General features: G+C 34.4%; 4 protein-coding genes across 5 annotated transcripts in view; 2 read left to right on the forward strand and 2 right to left on the reverse strand.

Annotated features, from left to right (window-relative positions):
- LOC106110972 (transcription initiation factor TFIID subunit 6) overlaps positions 1 to 3,130 on the reverse strand; it is a 15,291-nt gene extending 12,161 nt beyond the window's left edge. Inside the window, exons 1-8 of the mRNA XM_013292940.1 lie at positions 2,991 to 3,130; positions 2,646 to 2,906; positions 1,504 to 1,792; positions 1,189 to 1,340; positions 911 to 1,090; positions 640 to 809; positions 355 to 514; positions 3 to 39 (exon numbers count right to left, since the gene is read on the reverse strand). Of these exons, the coding sequence (XP_013148394.1) occupies positions 3 to 39; positions 355 to 514; positions 640 to 809; positions 911 to 1,090; positions 1,189 to 1,340; positions 1,504 to 1,792; positions 2,646 to 2,882 (1,225 nt within the window). The 5' untranslated portion in view covers positions 2,883 to 2,906; positions 2,991 to 3,130. The remainder of the gene's footprint in view (positions 1 to 2; positions 40 to 354; positions 515 to 639; positions 810 to 910; positions 1,091 to 1,188; positions 1,341 to 1,503; positions 1,793 to 2,645; positions 2,907 to 2,990) is intronic.
- A 1,213-nt stretch (positions 3,131 to 4,343) lies between these two features.
- On the forward strand, positions 4,344 to 14,809 carry LOC106111113 (E3 SUMO-protein ligase RanBP2-like). The gene is made up of 12 exons (XM_013293084.1): positions 4,344 to 4,566; positions 4,640 to 4,865; positions 5,571 to 11,014; positions 11,097 to 11,239; positions 11,330 to 12,588; positions 12,662 to 12,849; positions 12,943 to 13,083; positions 13,202 to 13,402; positions 13,523 to 13,843; positions 13,938 to 14,141; positions 14,274 to 14,384; positions 14,552 to 14,809. Exons 1-12 carry the CDS (start codon positions 4,498 to 4,500, stop codon positions 14,594 to 14,596), a joined length of 8,352 nt encoding a protein of 2,783 aa, XP_013148538.1. The 5' UTR covers positions 4,344 to 4,497; the 3' UTR covers positions 14,597 to 14,809.
- Positions 14,810 to 16,304: 1,495 nt separating this feature from the next.
- Positions 16,305 to 23,112, forward strand: part of LOC106110973 — an 8,958-nt gene continuing 2,150 nt past the window's right edge. The window contains exons 1-13 of the mRNA XM_013292942.1: positions 16,305 to 16,777; positions 16,844 to 16,947; positions 17,201 to 17,329; positions 17,503 to 17,643; positions 17,907 to 17,969; positions 18,192 to 18,342; positions 20,889 to 21,468; positions 21,585 to 21,757; positions 21,840 to 21,955; positions 22,092 to 22,267; positions 22,509 to 22,613; positions 22,705 to 22,856; positions 23,002 to 23,106. Of these exons, the coding sequence (XP_013148396.1) occupies positions 16,717 to 16,777; positions 16,844 to 16,947; positions 17,201 to 17,329; positions 17,503 to 17,643; positions 17,907 to 17,969; positions 18,192 to 18,342; positions 20,889 to 21,468; positions 21,585 to 21,757; positions 21,840 to 21,955; positions 22,092 to 22,267; positions 22,509 to 22,613; positions 22,705 to 22,856; positions 23,002 to 23,106 (2,056 nt within the window). The 5' untranslated portion in view covers positions 16,305 to 16,716. The remainder of the gene's footprint in view (positions 16,778 to 16,843; positions 16,948 to 17,200; positions 17,330 to 17,502; positions 17,644 to 17,906; positions 17,970 to 18,191; positions 18,343 to 20,888; positions 21,469 to 21,584; positions 21,758 to 21,839; positions 21,956 to 22,091; positions 22,268 to 22,508; positions 22,614 to 22,704; positions 22,857 to 23,001; positions 23,107 to 23,112) is intronic.
- Positions 16,844 to 20,300, reverse strand: LOC106111114. 2 transcript variants are annotated; one of them, XM_013293086.1, is made up of 3 exons: positions 20,222 to 20,300; positions 19,864 to 19,989; positions 16,844 to 19,018 (listed from the first exon to the last, which is right to left on the reverse strand). In XM_013293086.1, exons 2-3 carry the CDS (start codon positions 19,931 to 19,933, stop codon positions 18,456 to 18,458), a joined length of 633 nt encoding a protein of 210 aa, XP_013148540.1. In that variant the 5' UTR covers positions 19,934 to 19,989; positions 20,222 to 20,300; the 3' UTR covers positions 16,844 to 18,455. The 2 variants fall into 2 exon arrangements, with proteins under 2 accessions (XP_013148540.1, XP_013148539.1); XM_013293085.1 differs by lacking the exon at positions 20,222 to 20,300 and having other exon boundaries at positions 19,864 to 20,183.

The raw sequence follows: 23,112 nt of genomic DNA on the forward strand, positions 1-23,112 counted from the left end.
GCGCTCGCCCAGCCAACGCACGCGCGGCAGAATAAACACCTAACGACATATTTTACCTCGTAACCCAAGCTAGTTTCACTCGAGTAGATAAAAAGAAAACAATAAAGCCTTTTCTGGTTTAAATATTTTTAACAGCACAAATCGCAAAATCTTGTCGTCAAACATAAAAACCAGTAAATAAAAAAACACTAAGTATCAAAGTAAAAATATTCTAAGTGCGAAATATCTATAAACATTTTTGAATTGATGTATCAGAAAAACTTTACTATGTGAAAGTAATAGAGCAATATTTTTAAATAGACTAAACAAGTAATTTAAAATTTTCATCATGTTAAAGGGCATCTAGTAACTTACCTTGACAACTTCAGGTCCCAGCTCCGCTAATCCTTGTACTGCACCATACAGGGATGCAAGAGGGGTCTTCTCCGACTCCTTCATGGTAGTGACCATTGAAGGACCATTACCAGTTTCATTATTTGTTTGAGAGGGACATTGTAATGCCTTCGCAAATAACCTGAAAATGTAGGATTTTTTTTAAATAAATAAATATGTAGATATTACGAAGATCACTGTAAAGAGATTTTAAAATATATACAAAATTCTGTATATATTAACTATCTTAAAAAGTCTTAAAATTACCTTGTAACTCTTGTTTGTAGATTATTAGTAGAAGTATTAAATGTTTTGCATATCTGCGCCATAAGACGTGCTGCGAAATCCCGCAGGGCCCAGTGGTTATCCATTTCTGGTCGCAAGCATAGCTGCCGCGATACAATGCATGTCGACACTGAAGGAATTAGTTCATGTAACTGAAAAAAAAAATCCATTTTGTTAAAAACACAAAAAAAAATGGTGCGGTCCAAGAACAGTTAATAGCATTACAAATTGAACATGGATATAAAATACTTACATATTTTTCCAAGTAGAGGGATTGATTGTCTAGTAGTGCTTTAACCATCCTCATCAGGTATATAAGAAGTGCAAGATTATTTTGAACAACATTTACTTTAACTCCTTCTGAAATGAAAGTGCACATTCTCGGCAACATCTCATGTAGTCCCGGATCACATGCTAATGATTGTAAAGCTTCCTGTTAAAGACATAAAATCAATATATTTCACAATCCAAATATGTAACCCATTTAAATATAAAAAAATATTAGCAATGTCCCATTCTCAAACAACTTACCGCACGCCTGGCTTCATCGCTTCCAACACAAGCTTCCGTAATTTCTTTGTAGTAAAGTTGTTGTTCAACACTTAATTCATGAGTTGCAAGTTGTTTTACATGTACAGATTCTGAAGCTTTCAAACGAGCTGCTTTTCCGCACACCGGTTTTCCTGAATTATAAATATGAGTTTAATATTATAAGGTATAGCAAATTATTAAAATACAAGTCTTTTCAGATGTACAATAGTGAAATAAAATTTTTTTATCTATTGAAGCAGATTTAAAAGATAAAGAATTTTTAAATGTTATTTAACATTGTCAAGCAACATATACCTGCAGAGTCTTTGTTATTAGGCTTGCTTAATTTTGTAATGGGGTCAACAGATTCAAGCTTTTGAGCTTCTTTCGACAATGGAGGAGGATTTTCAGGTACCGCAGGCTGTACACCGTCAACACTTAACCAATGCGCTCTAACAGAAACATCCAATGGTATCTTTGGGGGTGGTGTTGACAGTATTTCTGATAAATCAATTTCCTTTTCTTCCACAAAGTATAATTCTCTGCCACCACCAGATGCAAAACGGAAGGGTAATGAATCAGGTTGTATGAAGCCATATTGACACTTAAACAATAAAATAAAAGTATCTAAATAAAAAAATAACACATATTGTAAGCTTATGAAGAACATTAGTAAAATCTAATTGTTTTTCCCATAAAGTAATAATTGAGAATACAATTTATTGCCTAGTGTAGTTTTTGGAAAATATGTCAATATAAAAGTCTGTTAAAATCTTACAAAGTCATTTTAATTTCCATAAATCACACAACACAATAAACATCAGTTTGAAAATGCAATTTTATGTTGAAACAGCATAAGTTGCAGAGGGATTGAAGTTTACACTAAGCAGGTGTACTTGATCCACCAAAGTGAATGGGACATTCAATGAGATGCTTGAATTTAACAATACATGCATAAAGTTCTAAGATGTGCATTTTAAAATAAGTAAACAGTTCTACATAATTATTGATATATTACAACTTTACTTAAAATAATCTTATATATGAAAGTTGCGCTGCCTATGACACACGTCTACTTGCATATTACAGCAGAAGAATTAGCACATGGTTGTACACTTATTTATATTTATACTATCCTTCAGAATAGAAACTTTTTAGCACTAACATTAAAATAAAAGAACTATTGCTCTGACAAGAGCCTAGTGTAGGAACCTGGCACTCAACCACTATTTTGTTATATTTGCATATTAATATTTAAATCTCTGTTTTTACAACAAAATATAAAATATAGCAGAACAGTTATCTGTTAAATATTCAGTAATGTATCAAGTAACATTTCAGTATCTCTTCCACACATCACTATCAGCTATTATATTGAATTAATTTCCCTCTTATGTCCTTGATAACTAACAACTCGTAAATGTTATAAATCCATTATAATTAAAAAAGAAAGTAACCTCCATGTTTTTAACTTTGAGAGCATTGTCTATATCTGTTATTGACAACTTCTGTCGTTTAGCATGATGCATGAACTTCATTGCATCTTGAACAATTATTTTAAGCCGAAATGAAACATCATCAGCCAGTTCTTTCGCAGCATCATCACCTAGATTTGCAATTCCAACATTTTCTGCAATAACTTTAATTGAGTCAACTGTTAGAGAGGACCCATAGGCTAGTTCAGAGTCACTCATTTTGAAAAATGTTTTCACTTAAATCTGAAATTAAAAATTAACAATAATAAACTACAAGGTTGTAGTGGTGATATGTATTTACTAAAACAATACTTTACTAAATCTTACAGAGTAGACATAACAACTTAAACTTCACAACTTATTTAAGTTACTTTGGTAAAGGTATAATTTTATAGTAATAGTATTGTAATATAAAATAATAAAAGTGAAAACAAGGGCACTCTTAAATGACAGAACGCCACAAAATGCTAACAAAACAAGTTGAAGGAAACATTTGACAGTTGTCAGTGGTTGTCAGTTTATGTTTGTGTTTCACACTTGGCCAGTACAGTCGGTCAGAAGCCCATAATCAATGGATTGTCAATCAAGTGACATAGTTTTTTGACAGTCCAGCGATTCCACCGTAACTGTGTAGTGAGCACGGTCCAGCCTATGCCAGTCTAGCGCTGACGCAACAACTAAACAGGAACCACACGACGCTTATTTAAGTAAGAGAATTTTTATTTGGACTGGGGATTGAGAATCGCGCCTTATTTCCCGGTTTGTAGTTTTTATCTGTCAAATTTCTCTTGTTTTTTTTTACGATTTTCAAATCAAATAATGTATTCTGTAAGACTGTATTGACTTTGCCAAAATTCAAAAAGGCTCTCTATTGCCGGATATATCCAATACGGCTGGGAAAGAGTTACATATATTGATAAAACCTTAACTAACATAATTAGCGTTTGTTAAAAAGATGATTTCATCCGATAGCGGTTGAAATGATTTAGATAGCTAACTCATTGTTACTGTAATGTAGGTCACGACTCTAAGATTATATTGGACTGGCGTAATGTGGGCAAACAACGCCAATACAGTCCTTGCATTCCTGGGCAACTGTGAACGGCGCATTCTGTTACCACTGTTAATTGTTGCCAGAAAAATAAAACATAAATACAGGGGCGGCACGGCGGCACAGCGTCGCCGTGGTTGTTCGAATGTCGCAAAAATCCTAATTATTGTTCTTGAAAATGTTTTACATTTAATAAAAAAATGCCTAAAACTACTGTCCTTATTTAAATAGTTTCCCTAATTCAAATATATAAAAAGAAAGTCGAAAACGGCTAAAACTTGATGTCATAAATTTAGTAATAGGTATAATGCGAATTGAAAAATTGAAAAACTTGTACTTTGGAAATATCAAAGCGGAAAACATGCCTATACTAAATTAAAAGATTTTACTAAGCCCTTCACGCACTTCACGTTATTTTTAGATTTTTAATTCTTTCAATTTAATAGCAGCGTAACACAAAAGATTAAACTACCTGTTTAAAAAAAAACTAAACAGGATTTTAGCAAAAATAAAAGTAATTCACAAAATACACTGCTATTACAATTGAAAATATTTTATTAAATATTAAATTTTTACGTAAATCTGTTATGAACTAACTAATCGACATTCGACACCGATGCTGGCAATCTTTTATTTAGTAAAAGATTCATGCTGTAACAACTTCTCTAGAATAATGATGAAGGCAAAGTTTGTGACCGTTTGTAGATTTTGCATCCACGCTATTAGTTTTCTTTGAAAATACACATTCATATATTTAAACCGCGTCATAACTATTGCGCAAAAATGTATAGAAGTAAAAAGGACGTCGATAAACACGTGGAAACGTTAACATCTAAATTGTCACTAAAAGAGGTATGTAGAAAATACACGTTTGTGGCTTATATCTTGGTTTAATTGAAATTACTATAATGTCTTACTTTTACAGTTTAATAGCCGGGCATATTCCATCGCTCGGTTGTATTTCGATGTAGGGGACTATGCAAGTTGTGTAAAATACGTTGAACAATACCTTACATGCAAAGATAAAAATGCCGCCGCGCATAAACTACTTGGACAGGCATTTCAAAAGTCAGGACAAAAAGAAAAAGCTCTTGAGCAATACAAAATTTCACTTGATGTTGATCCAACACAAACAACTACCATCCTTGACAGTAAGTATTTTTCTGTATTGAGTATTATTACTTTTTCGCATAATAATTTGTTTTTTTTCTTATAACAAAATTGGATTTCTAGTCTTGTTTTATTAATAATATTTAAATCATAATTTCTAATCTATTTATAATGCACACTATGGAAAAGTACACAATATCTTGCTGTCTCATGGGGGGGTAAATTATATAGGTTATGTACCTTTATTTTGCTTAACTAAAAGTTCTTATTGGCAAGACTCTAGCTAAACAATGACAGTCCATAGAAGATATAAAGTAATGGAAATACAAATATTAAAATCTCTCTAGAAGTTCTAGTGATGGTTTTGATCAATTTTGGAACTTACTGTGGCTTTTTAAGGGGCATATAATTTGTTTATAATATTATTGCATTAAATCTATGTATGGACAGTTTTTGAATAGTTTAAACTATGTGGATCAAAATTGCAACTAAATATTTAAGTAATATATTTTGTTGGCACATAAACACCATATTAATAAAAAGTATAATCATAAAAGTAAAATAAATTTTGGTTTTAAGATTCATGTTTGCTAATGAATTGAAAGATATACTTTTAGTATCATTGTGTTATGGGAAACAGATGTAGTGTGATAGACTTCTATAATGTGAAAATTATTATAATTAATAATGAAGGTCAATGAAATTGATTACATTTTTCAAGGCTAACAAAAGACACTTTATTTTAGTTTGCGAGTTGCTAGCTGATGATGAAGTTACCATTGACCCCGGACGTGCAAAATATTGGTGTGAAAAAGCAGAAGCTATTTTTCCAAGACATACAACAACTTTTCGGCTTAGAGAAAAGCTTTTGAGTAAATTTAACCCTGATCCAGAAGCATTAGTTAAATTACTAAAAGCAGAGCTTCTAGAAAGGCCAAAGGAAGCACTCCTTCATGCTCATTTACTTAAACACTATTTGAATTCTAATCAAATAAAAGATGCATTTGTACACAGTTGTAATGTAGAATTTGACAACAATTTTTTTTCACTAAACAATGATTGGTATGAAATAATATCCCAGGTTTTAAAAAGTTACACTTTTGACTTGAAAGATTGGCTATACCAATTACTTTTGCTGACTGTAAAAGAGAGACTATGTCTCCTAAGTCTTACAGAAATACCTAGTGGTTCATCAAAAAGTTTGATTGAATGCAATGATTTACTTTTTCATTATGACCAAGCAATAGAAAATGTTGCTCGTGTTGGTGCACCCAGTGGACACTCAGAATTTCACTCATATCTTTTGCAACACCACAAAGGTCAGCTGGCTTTCCATACTGCAACTTTTCTACTTAAAAAGGCAAAAAAAGATCTAATAAATTGGAGGGAAAGTACTAGATTAGCAGATCCCTTAATGCTAATAGCATGGCAAATAGTTCCAATGGATTCTAAGGTCAATTGGCTTCACCATGCTCCAGAAAAACAAAAAAAGGTAGTTCAACGATGGTACATAGAGGGTAGCTATAGATGTTCACAGTCTGGGCATTATTTACTTTCAAATTGTCAGGATAAAAGTCAACTGTTTCTAGATCAAATATCACAATATTGTTCTAGCCCTGAATGGAAAGAAAAACTATACAAAAAACTTTACCCAATTAGTGAATATCAAGCAAAAATGAAGACATCTCACATTACATCCAATTCATTTAATATTCCTGCAATCAGGTTACCAAGAAGAAGTGAAGTTGAGGCTTATGATGACAATGCTCAAAGAGAATATCCAAATTCCTTACATCATATTGTTTGGATTTTGATTAATTACAAAAATTTATCTGATTTTAAATGTACTCTCTTTGACATGTTAATGCCTACTGTTACGAATAGTGGACCAGAAGCCCTCAGCAAAATAGATGTTTATGCCTTTGCTTACTGTTCTGCATTATCAGCAAAACAAAAACATAATCAAAAATTATATGCTGCTGATGATAGACCACACACTGTACCAGCCAATATTACTGATTTACTTTGTAGTCTTACACAAATGAAATGGTGGGATTGTGCTTATAAATTCTGTCAAAATGAGCTGGGTACAGAGTTAACAGATATCCGTGCCACATTAAGTGCTGGTATTGAAGTAGTAAGATGTATAGATAACCATGGCTTAGATCCAGAGCTTCTTTGCATTCTTGGTCGGATTTTTAGTGAGCAAGCTAAGCTAATAACTGAAGAAGAAAGAAGCACTAAATTAGAAATGAGAGCATTTCTATATTATTCAGCAGCAATACCGCTCTTGAACCAACTAAAAAACAATACTTTTATTAAAATACCTAAAAAGCGTATCTTTGACTATACACATTCAGACCTTGGATCTAAAGAACTTAACACATTAATTGAAGAATGTAAACTTTATGTGGCTCTTATACATCTCAGAGATGGAGAGTTTGAAAAAGTGATTGATTTGCTAGCCAATATAAAAAGCCCCAAGGCCTTTTATTATCTTGGCGAAACATACAAAAGAATTGCTTTGGAAGAAATATCCAACTCGAGAGAAGCTGGAGCTGACTCAAAGTGTATGTCATTATTAATGAAATCTAAACAGTTTGCTTATAATGCTTTGGATAAATTGAAACAAACTGAGGCTTTCAAAAGTACCAACTTATATTCTGAAACACAAGATTTGATTGGAGACATAGAAGCATGTATAAATAAAGTTGATCCAGACTATTCTACTCATGTTAACAACATAGAAGGGAAGTACTTATCCGACGAAAACATTTCTCTGATTACCAGTGAACAGTTTTCTATTCGACCTAACCATCATTTTCGCAATATCAGTTCTACACCTAAACATCAATCGCAAGCTAACATTACCAATTATCGGTCTGCAATAGACTCTCAATTATTAGAAAACAACAGGATAGATAATCAGTACTTAGAAAGAATTGAAACACATATAAGAAATTTGCAAAAAAAAGACTCAATGATTAATGAATTCATGGAACAAACGAAAGTATGGTTTAAAGAAAATAATACGATGGGAAATCAAATAATAAACACCATTCATTTGAATACAGAAAATACTACTGAACAATTTAAACTTCTTAAAATATCAATTGACCAAGTTAAAGGTCAAATAGATGAATGTAGAAACGAATGTAAAGATGTCGTAGAATTAAAGAAACAAGTGGCTGAGTTAAAGAAAGAAGTGTTTAAGTTGAAGAAAGGATCTTCTGATCAAGCGGTAAATGAAAGTGACTTGTATAATTTGGATGAAAACTATAGAACAACTGAGAGCACTTCAACATTTACGCCGCACATACCTTTTACACCATCTCAGGTTATACCACCTTTCACTCAACGTCTTGTACCTCCATTCCCAATGCCATCTAATCCATACCATATGTATGGGCAAAATTTATACAGTTTGTTCAATCAGTATTCTCAATTTACTCAACCACAGTCTGTGCCAGGAGCGCAATTATTTGACCCTACTAGGGGTCAGATGAACTACCCTAATGTATATCCAACACCAGATCAAATGTATCTGGATGCGCATCTTATCCCTCCTAATATGTCCTCTGCATCCACACTGCCATCTGTGACAACGATACCTACAGTGTCTACGATACCTGTGTTGTCATCTACAATTATAACAACTTCTGTTACCAAAGCTCCTTTGTCAACAACAGTTCCAACTTTAAAACCAACTAGTACAGTTGATATTAAAGACCCCTCGCGGTCACTACCGGTGAATGTAGTTATAACCTCATCTGATCCCTTACCTACCAGTGCCGCAATTCCTGCGCCAGTATTAAGCGTAACTGTCCCACCCCAGCACATCAAGGGAAGTCCTCATAATTATCAGATACCAATGCCAACTACTTCCGAAAATAGGGCTTTATCCCCGTCAAAACTTGGTTTTACGCAAGGGACGACTAAACAAACTGTAACTGCAACTTCTTCTTCCTTTTGGAATCCATCTATATTTGCCGATACTCAATCTACCGGTCTTTTTAATAGCACTTCACAAGAAAATTCCAACATAGTCAGCGGTGTACCATTTGACTCATCGCCCAATATTTCTCTTAACAAATCAAGAACATTATCAGAAAAAAGTAACACATCGGTAGAGAACTATGACCCTTGTCCGGACTTTAAACCAATCATACCTTTACCGGCTGAAGTAAAGGTGACAACTGGAGAAGAAGATGAAGTTGTAATATTTAGCGCAAGAGCCAAATTATTCCGATTTGTCGATAAACAATGGAAAGAAAGGGGTCTTGGTGAAATGAAATTATTACAGCACAAAAAGACTGGCAAAGTAAGAGTACTCATGAGGAGAGAACAAATTCATAAAATCTGTGCAAATCACATAATTTTGCCAGAAATGGAAATAAAACAAATGATGAATGAGACGAAAGCTTACTTTTGGGTAGCAAACGATTTTGCCGAAGAAACAGTTATATTTGAAAAGTTCTGTATCAGATTCAAAACTGCTGAAATTGCGAAACAGTTTTATGACACATTTGAAAAGGCTCGACAAGAGGCTATAGCTTCTTCAATAACCACCACAAGTGTAAATCAAAAGCAACCTGAAATTTCACAAACTACGAAAGTCGATTTGGATCAAAATAAAACCGTTGTTGGCGGTTTCACGTTTTCGACTACACCATCTTTTAAAACTATCAATAATGTGACTTCAAGTGATACACCTACGACCCCACAAACATCAAAAAGTAATATTTTTAGTACTTTGTCATTCAAATCCAACACCAGCACACAGTTTACTAACTTGTTTAATACTACAACAAAACAAACTGATTCAGTTTCACAAAATCAGCAACAAACAGAAAACACAAATAAATTGAATACTTCCGATACTGTTGAAGAATTTGAACCTGCAGTTGATTTCAAACCTGTTGTGCCTTTACCTGCTTTAGTCGATCAAAAAACTGGCGAAGAAGATGAAATTATTTTATTTGAACATCGTGCAAAATTATTACGATATGATTCATCAACCAGAGAATGGAAAGAACGAGGTCTTGGAAATATTAAATTATTGATGCACAAAGACAATAGTCAAAAAATTCGTCTTTTAATGAGAAGAGAACAAATTATGAAAGTATGTTGTAATCACGCTATTAGTAAAGATATTACCTTCCAGAAAATGCCAAATATGGATAAAGCAGTAACGTGGTGCGCCAAAGACTTCTCAGAGGGAGAATTAATCCCTGAAACTTTCTGTTTAAGATTTAAAACTGTTCAAATATGTGAAGATTTTCTAAAAGCTGTTATGTCGGCTCTTTCTAAAATTGATGATTCAAAATCACCTAAAGAGGGATCGAATGCTGATAAACAAATTAATCACAGCAATGGCGATAAAAAAATTCCTCCTCAAATTGATACGTCATCTACTTGGGGTGATAAGTTTAAACCTAAAGTTGGGAGTTGGGAATGTAAAACTTGTTATATCAACAATAAACCAGATGTAGCGCTATGTTGCGCTTGTAATACTCCCAAAGAACCCTCATCAAAAGCCGATACCAAACCAATTTCTAACAGCGGAAGTCAATATACTTTTGTAATGCCTAAGACAAATAATGCTATTTCTGGTTGGGGAGATAAATTTAAACCTAAGGAAGGTTCGTGGGAATGTGACATGTGTTTAGTAAGAAACAATAGCGACGTGACTGAATGTAGCGCGTGTAACAAACCCAGATATCAGAATTCTGTACCCAAAGAAAACAAATTAATTGATCAGAATGCTGCCATAAAAGAGAATAAATCAATATTTACAAACAATGTTTCAAGTCCTAAATTTACTTTTGGCATTTCTCATAATCTAAATGATGAGAAGACTGTGAAAAGTGAAACAAATTTGTTTAGCACGAATACCACTCAAAATTTTACCTTTGGCATTCCGAGTGTGATATCTTTTGGCGATCAAAAGACGAATCCTAACGTTTTCGGTGCACCCAAATTGGTTGAGAAAGAACAGCCTTTAAATTTTTCCATTAAAAGTGATGACTCTAAAGTTTTTTCTGCTCCGAAACAAAATGACACAAAAGGTTTTGGATTTACCTATAAACCACTGCAAACTGAGGATAAATCTAAAGATACAGAAAAAAGTAAATTTGTGTATATAGAGGAAGCAAAACTTCCTCCTAGTCCATTTAGTATTCTAAAAGAGGTAAGTTCTAAACTCAAGTTCATTTTGTTAATCGGAAATAGAACAATTTTAATCACATTTAACAATTATTAAACAATTTCAGGTTGACAATGTTAGTGAAGAAGAAAATGAGATTTTAATGTTTGGACAGAGGGCCAACTTGTACAAGTTCATATCGGGTAAATGGGAAAAATATGGAGTCGGCATAGTAAAAATATTAAAACCTAAAGAGAGCAATAAATTAAGGTAAGTTAAATTTTGCCTCATTTATTTATTACCTATTCAATGCAAATCTCCATTTAATGAATTAATATTTATGTTAATTTATATTTTCAGAATAATAATGCGACAAGACCAAGATTCAAACATTTGCTTTAACTATAATCTAACGTCTGAAATTAAATGCTCAGCGAAAGATGAAAAAACTTGGCATTTAACTATTAACGATTGTAGCGAAGGAGAATCACGCGTTGAAAACTTTTGCCTCAAATTTCCAAGTGCTGAACATGCATTGAAATTCAAGGTCGCTGTAGACATGGCTTGTAATTCTCAAGCCGAATACAATAATACTAAGAAAGAAAAGGAGACTGACGACGTTGTTTTCGTAAGTGAAATACTTGCCTCCAATGAAGACAAGCAAAGAGCTATAGAGCTTAAACTGCCTGAAAACTTTTACACCTACAAAAGTAAGCCCCCGTGTCAAGGATGTCGAGGTTGTAACGACGAAGATGTTACAAGTGAACCAGCTTGTAATTCTACAACAACATCGTTATCTAACACTACTGTAGGAGCGTCGGAAATCAATATTTCCACTCCCGCGGATGGTTCCAAACAAAGCCCAGCAAATACGGCTTATGGGACTACAGGCATCTTAAATGAAACTGCCGATGTTTCTATTTTCCGCACTCCTTTAGCATTTGTATCGAACACTTTAAATGCAAGCAGAGCTATTAACAAAGACAACACATTAACTGAAAAGTCTAGCTCTGGATTGTCTGAACAGAACTTGACATTTGGAACTACAAACATTTTTTCTCCTCAGCCATCATCAGTTACGAAAAAATCTATTTTAGCTCCACCTAAGTTAGATACAGTGAAAAGTAATATATCTACAGAAAATAAAAGTATGGAATTCGAAAATAAACCGATACAGACATCTACAGGTGTAAATAGTAACAAATCATTATTTGATTTATCAAGTAATAGTAAAGAAATGCCAAAGAATTCTGAAGTCAAATCTATCTTTGGAGATGATCAAAAGCCCATTAACCTCTTTAGTGGAATGGGTCAAGGAAGTATGTTCGGTCCATCCGCTTTAAAAACTGATGCACCAAAATTGGGTCAGTTTAGTCCCTTCAGTACTCAGGGTCAAACATTTAGTAGTTTTTTTGGGAAGGGGTCAAGTGAAGCAGTGACCATTAGCTCCAAGCCTAAAGATAATATAAATCAAGCAACAGCTGTGACGGAAGTGACATTAAAAGACAATGATGCATCTAAAGATGACAAAGAGAATAAAGTGGCTGGAGCCTTAAAAGTTGACAATGAGCTGTCATTTGCCGCATTATCTTCAAATGCATCTGGATTTAACATTCAACGTAAGATAGCTTTACATGTTCCTATTTATACAATTTTTGTATTTCACTATTATAATTATTTATTTATTAACAGAAAAAGCAGATTTCAAATGGGAAGGAGCTGGCCAGCAATTATTTACTAGTAAAGTGAATAAAGATAAGTCACAAGATAATGTTGAGGGCGAGTCAGAAGGAGCAGCCGCTGACGAGTACGACCCTCATTATGAGCCTATTGTTCCATTGCCAGCTAAAATTGTTGTAACTACTGGTGAAGAAGATGAGGTAAGCCCCAGTTGTCCACAAAATACGAACCTATTCTACGTTATCCCGATAATTCTCATATACCTAAATGATAAATAAAACATGTTATTTTAGGTGAAGCTGTTTGGTGAACGTTGTAAATTATTTAGATACGACGAAAAAGGTCGGGAATGGAAAGAGCGTGGCGTTGGCGAGATCAAAGTGCTATTTCATCCTAAACAAATGACTTACCGCCTTCTACTCAGGCGAGAACAGGTAACATATTTTTATATTTTAATTCTTCATTATAGTTAATTAAGAGTTTTAGTTTTTTACTAATTAACGTAACTTGTACATCCTTTTTCCAAGTATTAATTTAGCATATATTTACCAGGTGCACAAATTGGTACTCAACATGTTGCTGTTCATGGACTTGCAATTATTGCCTATGAAGAATTCAAACCGCGCGTGGACCTGGGCCGGGATGAACTACGGCGAGGAGAACGCCGCGGGCGAGCAGGAGATGTTGGCCGTGCGATTCAAAACGCCTGTTGGCGCTACTAATTTCCATGACAAAGTTGTTGAATGTGTTAGGGTAAGTAGAGCATAAATTGAGCCATTTAAATTAACATTCTTTATACTGTTTTTACTAAAAATGTTCATCCTTTCAGTAATAAATATAGAAATCATAAGTAATAGGTAACCGTTGTTTCAGTCTTTACAAGCTGCAGCCGCGGAGGCTATAAGAAAGGAAAAAGAAACCATGGAAGCAAAAGGAAAAATTGCGCCACTACAAGTTACCAGCGTCCCTCAGGCAGAGGTTGGGGAGAAATTGGTTGTGACGAGTACCCAAGAGGAAACAGAAAGTCCTGCTACCAGTGAAACCATCAAGCAACCTGTCATGGAAACTAAACAAGTTCATTTTGATATGGCTGAAGAAGGTTATTGCGTGGAAGAGGATGAAGGAAATGACTACAGGGAAGAGGATGAGGATTACGAAAATTATGAACATGATGACTCTGATGAATACAATGAGGTAAAGAACTCAATTTAAAAGTAACCTTTGGACGCCAGGATTTGGTTGTTTGTATTGTAACACGATTATAATGTTTTTTTTTTTTTTATTATAGGAAGAAGAAGATGAAACAGGAATATATTTTTCATGTGAAGGAGAAGCAATAGTAGAAAAAGGCAGCAACAAGGAGAGCTGCCCGCAGGCCAACATACAAGTGCTATTTGACCAGAACTTGTACTCGCCCAAGATCCTCGTGACCGACATGAACACAGGCGAAGTGCTTGCAGACACACTCATATTTATTGATACTGAATTCCAGGTAAATCAGTTATATTACTTTAATCCCCTTGGCTATCGTTTCAAAATGACAGTAAAGCATATCATTTATATAAATGATGGAATATCCGAGGAACTGCCTTGCAATCTCTTTGACATATTTTTTTTCCCCTAGCTTAATGGTGATTCGTGCACGTGGTCGGGTGTGGGCGATGATGTCAACAAGACTTACACAATTAATTTCCCGGACAACGAAACGGCTGTTTATTTCTACGATAGTTGCGAGGTAAGATATCTACTGTAAAGTAATACACATTTCTTGTCAAAAACATTAACACAACACTATTTCGAAACATAGTTTTGAAAGTGTCGCCAACCAATGTAATTATTTATTTCTTGAGTGATTTCGTAATTTTTAATTAACCCAAAGTAATGAAACACTTTTATTTTCAGACCAGTAAAACTGCTACTTGCTCTTCGATGGACAATGAATCATAAAATGTCAGAAATGTCCTGAGAAATAAAATTATAAACACGCTACGCTAAGTAAATGATTGATAGTATTCAATTCTATTACTTTGTAAATAGTCAATGCTACATTAAATCCATTTGTAATCTTAATTTTAAATTATTAGATTTTTGTGATGATTTGACGAATTATTTTTTATTAAATCGGTGTTATTTTACTCTAACGATAAACTTATTTGTTGTAAAAGATAAGAAGAATAACCAAGAGTTTTTGTAACTATACCAACATAACCATTGAAAACAGTGAATTAAATGAAAAGTTTCAGTTTTGAGACATTTAAATTCGAAGATATAGATGACTGAAGTACGATTTATAAAAACTGAATGCTATCAATCGCAAACTTGACTTTCATTTAGAAATAGCTGTGAAAATGGACCGCGAGAGGATGCTTGTGTATAGGCTTTATAGCGATGTGAGTGTCACGACTGTGGGCTTCCACTGTCTATGCACATATAATAAAATGTCATCCCGGTCATTCTTTTTGGAGAAAAAAGACAACAATATATCCATAGCTCCTACGTAAACTGTCTTAAGGCACGATTTTGATTTATTTAATGTTGTTTAAATTAACTTTATAAATACTAATTGCTATGTACATTTGAAAGTAACATTATAAAGAAGAAATGTAGATTTTGTTTTGAATGAAGAAATGTAGATCTATTGTATGTTGATTGATGCATCGTAATTAATCCTATAAATGTTTAAAGTTGCGACTTGCCCGTGCGTTTCGAACATATGATAATTTACGTAGGAGCCATCAAAAGTTTATAAGAGTACAACAGTGGAATTTCACGGTGAGGATAGCACTCAATATAATTCACTATTCGCATTGAAACTCGTAAAGACCATACCACTCGCGCCATATATTGCATTAATAAAAACTGTACCATTTTTTTACCATCTGGTCAGTAACCAGTATGTTTAAGTTAGATGTCGATGACATTTTTTTCTGCTGTATAATTATTTTGCTGTAGGTATACATTTAGTCATTAAGTTCATAGGCCCCTAACATTTCCAATTGGTGGTCATATAATTTCCCTTGTTTGTTTTTTAATTTTGTTTTTATTTGCAGTAATTATAAGTTATCATGTCATCAAGGGATCTGATCAATATAATCTATTGTTTTAGAAAAGTATGTCGTTGATAATTGTAAAGTGAATTGCGAGATTTAATTAACATCGTGATTTTTAGTGATATTGATCAGGTCTTTTTGTAATCTAGGTCATGCATGCACTGCATTAGTAGCGACATTTTATCCTTCATCTATCATTCATAAATATCACTACAATCAATTCAAAACTACGTTTATCTTGATAAAAAAATATGTGACGCATATTTCAATTCTAGACAATCTACTTAACGTGACTGGTCGATCAAGTATGTTATATACTTGTAGAAATACATAAAAGACATGTTTTTCGTAAAATGCTAGTTATATTAAAATCACAGGCAGTTTCATTGCAATATCTAGGTATTTTCATACAACTAGTATTATTTGTACTGTAATATCTTTCTTGATTCTATTTCATCTCTGCTTTTTCTAGTGAAATCTGTACATCATAATATGTAATTTGTTAGGCGGTCATTTGAAATAATCCTCGCATTGAATGAGAAAGGGATGATTGCTCGCTCGATATTTTTTATGAATCTGTTGTTGTTCTCTAATTTATGGAATATATTAAATTATTGACAGAAATAAAGAGTATTTCCGTTTCTCATTTAATTTGTGCAACTTTGTGAACATTGAACAATTTTAATCAAGTAACAAATTAAATAATTAAGATGATTTGTAATTTTTATTTTCATACATTCCTTTTTTTATTGCAAGAAGACAGTACACAAGATTTCAGACCTTTACACAAATACGTTTCAGTTGGAAATATCGAGAAGATCATAGGTAATACCTAGGCTAGATCTAAGTTTAGATCTTCTTCTAAACAACAGTTCAGCCGCAGATCCAGGGTCGGTTTAAGCAAATTAAAAAAATCTAAATAACATCGTACACAGCCTAAATAAAAAAAAAACATTTTTCTGTCTGTTGACAACGACAATGCCAAAATAGTCAAATGTGAAAAAACAGCTGGAGCTTATGTTCATTATGATCACTGTAATATTTAAAAGTTATCGCCGCAGATATAGCTTTTATTTTAGTGAGTTATGTAATCATTGATTAAACAATTTGTTGTAAACTTCTTAAAACGGAATCATAATTACAGGGATATTACTGTACGGATTCTTACTGTCTGTATTAAATTGCGAGATAGATGCTCAGAGATCTCAAGTCGAAGTTAGGGCTGTATTCATTGATTGTGAGCCTAACGTAAGTTTATAGTGCACTTATCAGTGCGATGCATGTTTTATAACTTTGCACACCGTCGCTGGATGCGAAATACGGCGCAGCTTAAGGCGCGAAAGAGTCCTTTGCAAATCGTTAGGGAAAGTCTTCGTGCACCCTGGTTACTATATAATAAATGTTATGTGAATTTAAGTTAAATACCCTGGCATCCATAAATTCGTTTAATGTCACATTGAATCACATTTTCTTTTAATGCTTAAAACAACCTTATTCACAGAACAGAAAAGGTACATCTGACGACAGCGACAACGCCCGATTTCAACGCGAGGAACTTTTCAAACATAACAATTTACGTGAATGTAAAAAGAAATTGGCTCTCACTGTAAAAATGACAAGTGAACCTGGAGTTAGTTTTTAAGTTTATATGTGTTACATATGGTCATTGGAACACATTCATAAGCTACCTATGGATATGATAAGTGATGACCTTAAAATAAGCTTTCTAATTTGATAGTCATTACTTTTTTTAATAGTGAAATAAAGGTCAGTAAATGCTTAGTACATAAGTGTGAATTTTAGACGAGTTCAGGCGATGAATATATACCAATAGAGCACGTATTCGATGGTTCAAAAAGAAAGCGCGTGCGTTTACTTGACCCCTTCGTACTGCGACTTCGTCGGGAGGCGCCGGTTCAGGCATACAAGATACATAGGATAGATGTAAGGGTTTTCATTTAATCCGTTTATGGATTGCATGCTTTTATTAATTTAATTTAGACAGTACCAACTCGTCGATGATAAAATTTAGAGTAACCGTGGTCTCCGACATTGCGCTCTACGACTTTATATATAAACCTCATTATGTAATATTTATTGTTGCTACCACGTTCCACAAACTATTTTTGGACTAAATGTGCTCAATAAAAATCCTCATAAGGAATTGAATGTACCTAATGTATGTCTAAATTAAATGATTATTTCAGACTGTGAGCGGGATATTATCAAATGTAGATGATGAACACGTCTTACGCAAAAAGAACAAAAACGTAGGTATTGATGCATTGCAGTCGGTTGTAGCTACTTTCCCTTAGTTTTCAAGCGTGTTAGGATAGTTACTGTAAAGGACTTCGAAAGTTTGAATGGCTGATAAATGGGCTTAGTGACTTTATAAAGTAAAAAAACTTTTTCAGGTTCATTTGGCATTTTATGCGTATTATTTATACATTAATAGTTCTTCATTAACCAGTATATCATACATATTTTTACAGAGCCGACTACAGCACGACATTCAAACTGCAGTCCATAGTTCAGATAGTTACAAGTATCAAACAGTGCACACGTTGGAGCGCAAAAAACGCGTCAATCCCTTTCTAAACATGACCATTGGTGAGATGTCCACCATACCTCCGTATTTACAAGGTACTTCTTTAATGTCTCAGAATACATTTGTCTCCTCATTGACAGGTTTAAATCACCTATATTTAAACCTTTAGCTAATTATGCTGAAAGTACACGTCTTCCTCTTCGCAGTATTAAACATCATCCGAGCACACTTCAATTTTTATTTTGGGCTCCGTGTTTTCTTCAATATCGCTTTGTTCAGTTGTCATATCGGTAGTGTCCTGGCTTGGGTTGTTGGTGGCGTCGCTGTGTTGTTCCGCGAGCGTTTCCTCCGCCTCGATGATGATAGCAAATATTTTTTTCTTCACTTGTGTTTGCATCCAAGGAGGCATCACTTTCGTACTCTTCAATATACAATTATAAAACGATTCTAGTGCGTCTGAGTTTTGTGGAGTTTCATTTGTATTTTCTATGTGGCGTCGTTTCTTGGAACAAACTGGCTTGATATCGTCTTCAGCATCTGTTGTGAAACATTGATCAGTCTTTTTTGTACTGCATCCGGGCTGTATGTTTTCCATTTCTATGTTTTCAGTAATTCTGTATTTCATATGTGGCTCGAGAAACTGCATTATCTTAGCGTACTTCCAAGTTGTAATATGTGCGGGGAGAAGCTTATTTTTGCCCAATTTAGCTCGCTTTAGTGCGTCTCTGTGGTTATCGCGAAGCTTCTTCCATTCAATTTTGGCAACTTGTACTAAAAATAAAATAAAAAACACCATAAATAGGTACATTGGTAGCGAATTTTTCTATGTATAAGAAGAATGTAAGTAGTGCGGAGCTGAATAACAAACTATATGTACAGGATGAGAGTGACAAGATGAAGGCTTAAGAATGGAGCCAGGCAACTGCGTCAATACTAGGCATATCTTAGTTTCGCTCTTAAAAAGTTAAGGTTAAATGAACTTGAACCCTTGAGCTGTGATCCAACAACTAAATTGGCTAAACGCGATGTTTTATAATTATACGAGCCGAAGATTTGCAGAAGTACCAATCATTGGTAGCGGCTCGTTACTTGTTTACACACTGCTCGGTGACTCGCAACAATAAACACAAATACAAAACTATACAGTTACAATTTGAGCTAAGCTGCGAGCCGGGTTACTGATCCGTTTTACTCATGCGAACCGTGAGCTGATCTGCTCGTCATCAATTCTGTTTGAGTTATCACTACATGCGTTTGAGTTGCACCTGTCGCTATCTCACCTTCCCCGCGTCACTACCGTCCGCCTATCCCTCGCTCCGCTAGCCATCAATGGCAGGTAGCCTAAGACTACATAAATGTTTTTAAAAACGTCTCCGTTACGTTCGCTTTTCATCCACACTTCGCGTTTTAAATCAAATAGATTTTTATAAATAACAGAGCTTGTAATTATTTTTAGGTTTAGCTCAGCTTGGTGTTGCGATTTTTACTACATTTCAAGGTAGTGCCACGGTATTGAGTTATTATTGAATTTGTTTGTGTTCTTTAAATAAGAAATTGTATTTGCACATTGATTCAAAACATAATTCAATAAAAAATATTATTGTGCATTCACTTACTGTTAGGAATTATAGATTCGTTGTTGAAATGTTTCACCACGCGCCGCCAAGCATTGTCCTTCACATTCATCTCTCTGTACTCTGGATGCAAAGGGTTCCACAGACATGGATGTTGGCGTACACCTTCTATGAAATTTTCCATGAATGAGATTATAAAATGTTTAATGATAAATACAATACGCTTTAAATTGATAACTCGCTTGGCGACACACTGCCGTGGGGTGACCGGCCTCGCATTGCCTCGCTACGCCTCGCGCGTGTTCGTTCCGTTCCCCCTCCGCCGCGCAGCGCTTGTCGGATTCCGTCCCCGCCCCTGTCCCCGTCCCCGGCTCGCCATGTCAACACCGACGCGACTCACCGGTTTTTCTCGAAGAACCCTGTATAACGATATCTCAGTTACCGGTTTACCATAGATATTATACCTGTAGAGAGGTTAGTGTGCGTGACGTAAATGTATACCAGTGTAATGAAAATAGTCCCAAATTAGGGAAAATCCAGTGAATGCAACTGAAAAGAAAATATTATAAAACATTTCCTAAATTGGGAATTATTTATTACTCTAACAAATACAAATTAAATTAAAACCCAAAACATTTTTAACAAACAAATATTTAGTTATTCATATTGTTATACAATTTTTAAAATATGGCGACTTTTTAATATTACAATTTCAATTTACTGACTTTATTAAAATTGATTAAAAATTGAAAAAATTAAAATAAACAAAAGAATAGAGGTTATATTCCATTGGAACTTTTAAGTGTATTTTGTATAGCAAATGACAACACTGGAGAAATTTACCGCAAAAAAGGCCTCCAGAAGACTTTTCTCGCTTTCGAATCGACTCACTCGAATTAGTTTAGGAATTGATTTCATATTCATAACTTTACTATTTATTTAGACTTTCCAAAGCTTTGGAAAAAATTGGATGCTCAAAAATATTTGTCTAGTTAGTTTAAACACATGAACATTACATTTTTGTTATTCAAATATACCGTGTTTTATTATTATAATCAATTTTCTAGGTCCTAATATAGTTTGTCGAGGTGAATGTAAGAGTACACCAACTAAACAAGCAAAGCGTCAGAAGAAACCACCTACCGCAGAGTATTTCGACGCGGACCAAATTTCGTATTGGAATATACATGATTATAATCAGATTCTTTTCCAAGATAGAGAAACACGTGATATCTTTAAAAAACGACGTCAACTCAATATGAGAAAAAGAGGAAATCATGGATTTCCTTACAACGAGAAACAAGACGATAAATACGAAATTCCAACATTAGACGATACAACATACGGTACCCTACAACAAGATAATTTTAATAAAAATTTAATCAACGAATTTTACGATCCGTACAAAATGGAATCAACGACATTTAATCAATTTTATTCAAAAGATGCTTTCGAAATAGATGAAGAAACGACAACTGAATCAACGAATGATTCTCCGAAAGTAAGAAACGGAGAAAAACAATATGCAGTTTATGAGATCGGTAATCCTGACTTGTGGTATACCGTTAACATCCAATTGTACGAAAAATTGAGTACACCAGAAGGAAAAACTGTTTGGAACGATATTACTAAGGAAGATGTAGCTAGGTATGTTCTCCATATTCACATTTGTTATAGATTTGTTTTATATTCAAGGTTTGAGAAATGTTTACTATGACAAATGACACTAGAGTAACATTTATTAAGTACTTCGTAAACTTTAGTGTGAGTACTCAACGCCCTGTGTGGAGCAACCAGGACATGAGTATCCAGTATCGACCTGCGGAGTGGCTCTCACACGAAGAGTTCGCGCTGCCCAAAACAAGCCTCTGTCTACTGATACCTATACGCGGCACAAATATAGCTAACTCGGAACATAAGTCAGATTCACTTATAGGTAAACTTTATAAGTTTAAAACATAATTTGGGCAAAAAAGTTCTGTAAACACGAAAGCTTACTTGCTTGAAAATGACCTTAGATAAATTTGGTGAATTCCTGGTGCTAGCAATAGATGACATCCTATTTGAAGATACAAAAAAGATGAAACAAAACTCATCACACGTACCTATGAGTAACGCATCTCAAGAATTTAAGGTAAAATAATCACATTGTTAGGAAGTTTCAGTTAATACAAGAATATTGTTTATTTTAATAAATTAAAACAATCAGCATCCGTATAGCGATTTCTTAAATAAAATGTGTACGGCATATGTATGTCAATATATGTTAGAGTCCTCGCCGTGTGGTTATCCGTGAGTCGCGGGCAGTGATGGGCGGCAACATGGAGAGCCTCATGTTCGCGTCGCGCGGCTCCGACCAGTATATGTTGATCCCGCACCGAAGGCCGCATCATTCGCAAATAGACGTCGAGTCTCGCGCAGATGGAAACCAATTAATTCACGTTGGGTAACAAAATTTAATATTTTGTATAGATTGTTGCTGTTATTTATAATAGATAAATAAAGCGATTGGCCACAATCCTACGTGACTTTTCAGACGGAAACGATTTCCTCGATCTAGTTCAATGATGATAACAGTAATTAACTAGATCTGCTTACATGTTGCAAATACATCTTCGAGACGTTCCGTACATAAGTAAGAATTTCGTAAGTGTGTTGTTAAAATTTCCTAACAATATTATGAACAGATCTTCTGGACGTATCATGACAGCCGTGTCGGACAACACGCGGCGAACAAGAACAGCGTTTACTTTACAAGTTACTAATACTGGTCTTGCTGCCGCTCGCTTTAGGTATATTTCCTTGTGCTAAGTAGTTCTTTATTTAAAATACTTAAATAAGTATAACAAACTTAGATTAGATTAAAGTTATTGTTTTATATAGAGTAGCGGCGCGCGACTGTGGCCCCGGCGTGCTCGATCAGGTAGGCTACAAGGAGCCCGTCGCAAAGGCTGTCATCATACCGCCCAAACATACCCAGCGCTTCCTGCTTGACCTGCCTTTCGAAATACCTGACGACTCCGCACATTGCTACGGTAAAAAGAAAAACGTTTATTAAACATTTTAACCTCATTAAGATAAAAATTAATACGGTAGCTACAACAATTTAAATATAAGGAGGGAATGGTTAAAATTTAAATCCTTTAACAACAATCGTACCATTTAATTTATTTGTTTCAGTAACACTGTTGAACGACGACGACGAGTCTATAGCTGTAAGAGACGTCACAATCAAGAAGAACGACCGATGCTATTGCGTGTGGCATTGCAAATGCGTCTGCTTAAGTAAGC

This window comes from Papilio polytes, unplaced genomic scaffold, assembly GCF_000836215.1.
Source record: "Papilio polytes unplaced genomic scaffold, Ppol_1.0 DF824180.1, whole genome shotgun sequence".
Taxonomy (NCBI): domain Eukaryota; kingdom Metazoa; phylum Arthropoda; class Insecta; order Lepidoptera; family Papilionidae; genus Papilio; species Papilio polytes.

What these genes read in the sequence shown, in the direction of transcription:
- LOC106111114 (XM_013293085.1), bottom strand. Translation starts at nt 20,005, where the DNA reads ATGGAAAATTTCATAGAAGGTGTACGCCAACATCCATGTCTGTGGAAC. An exon ending in CGAATCTATAATTCCTAACA is followed by an intron (nt 19,019 to 19,863) that starts GTAAGTGAATGC and finishes TTTTATTTTTAG; the next exon opens with TACAAGTTGCCAAAATTGAA.
- LOC106111113 (XM_013293084.1), top strand. Translation starts at nt 4,498, where the DNA reads ATGTATAGAAGTAAAAAGGACGTCGATAAACACGTGGAAACGTTAACA. An exon ending in CATTTAGTATTCTAAAAGAG is followed by an intron (nt 11,015 to 11,096) that starts GTAAGTTCTAAA and finishes AAACAATTTCAG; the next exon opens with GTTGACAATGTTAGTGAAGA. An exon ending in ATTTCTACGATAGTTGCGAG is followed by an intron (nt 14,385 to 14,551) that starts GTAAGATATCTA and finishes TTTTATTTTCAG; the next exon opens with ACCAGTAAAACTGCTACTTG.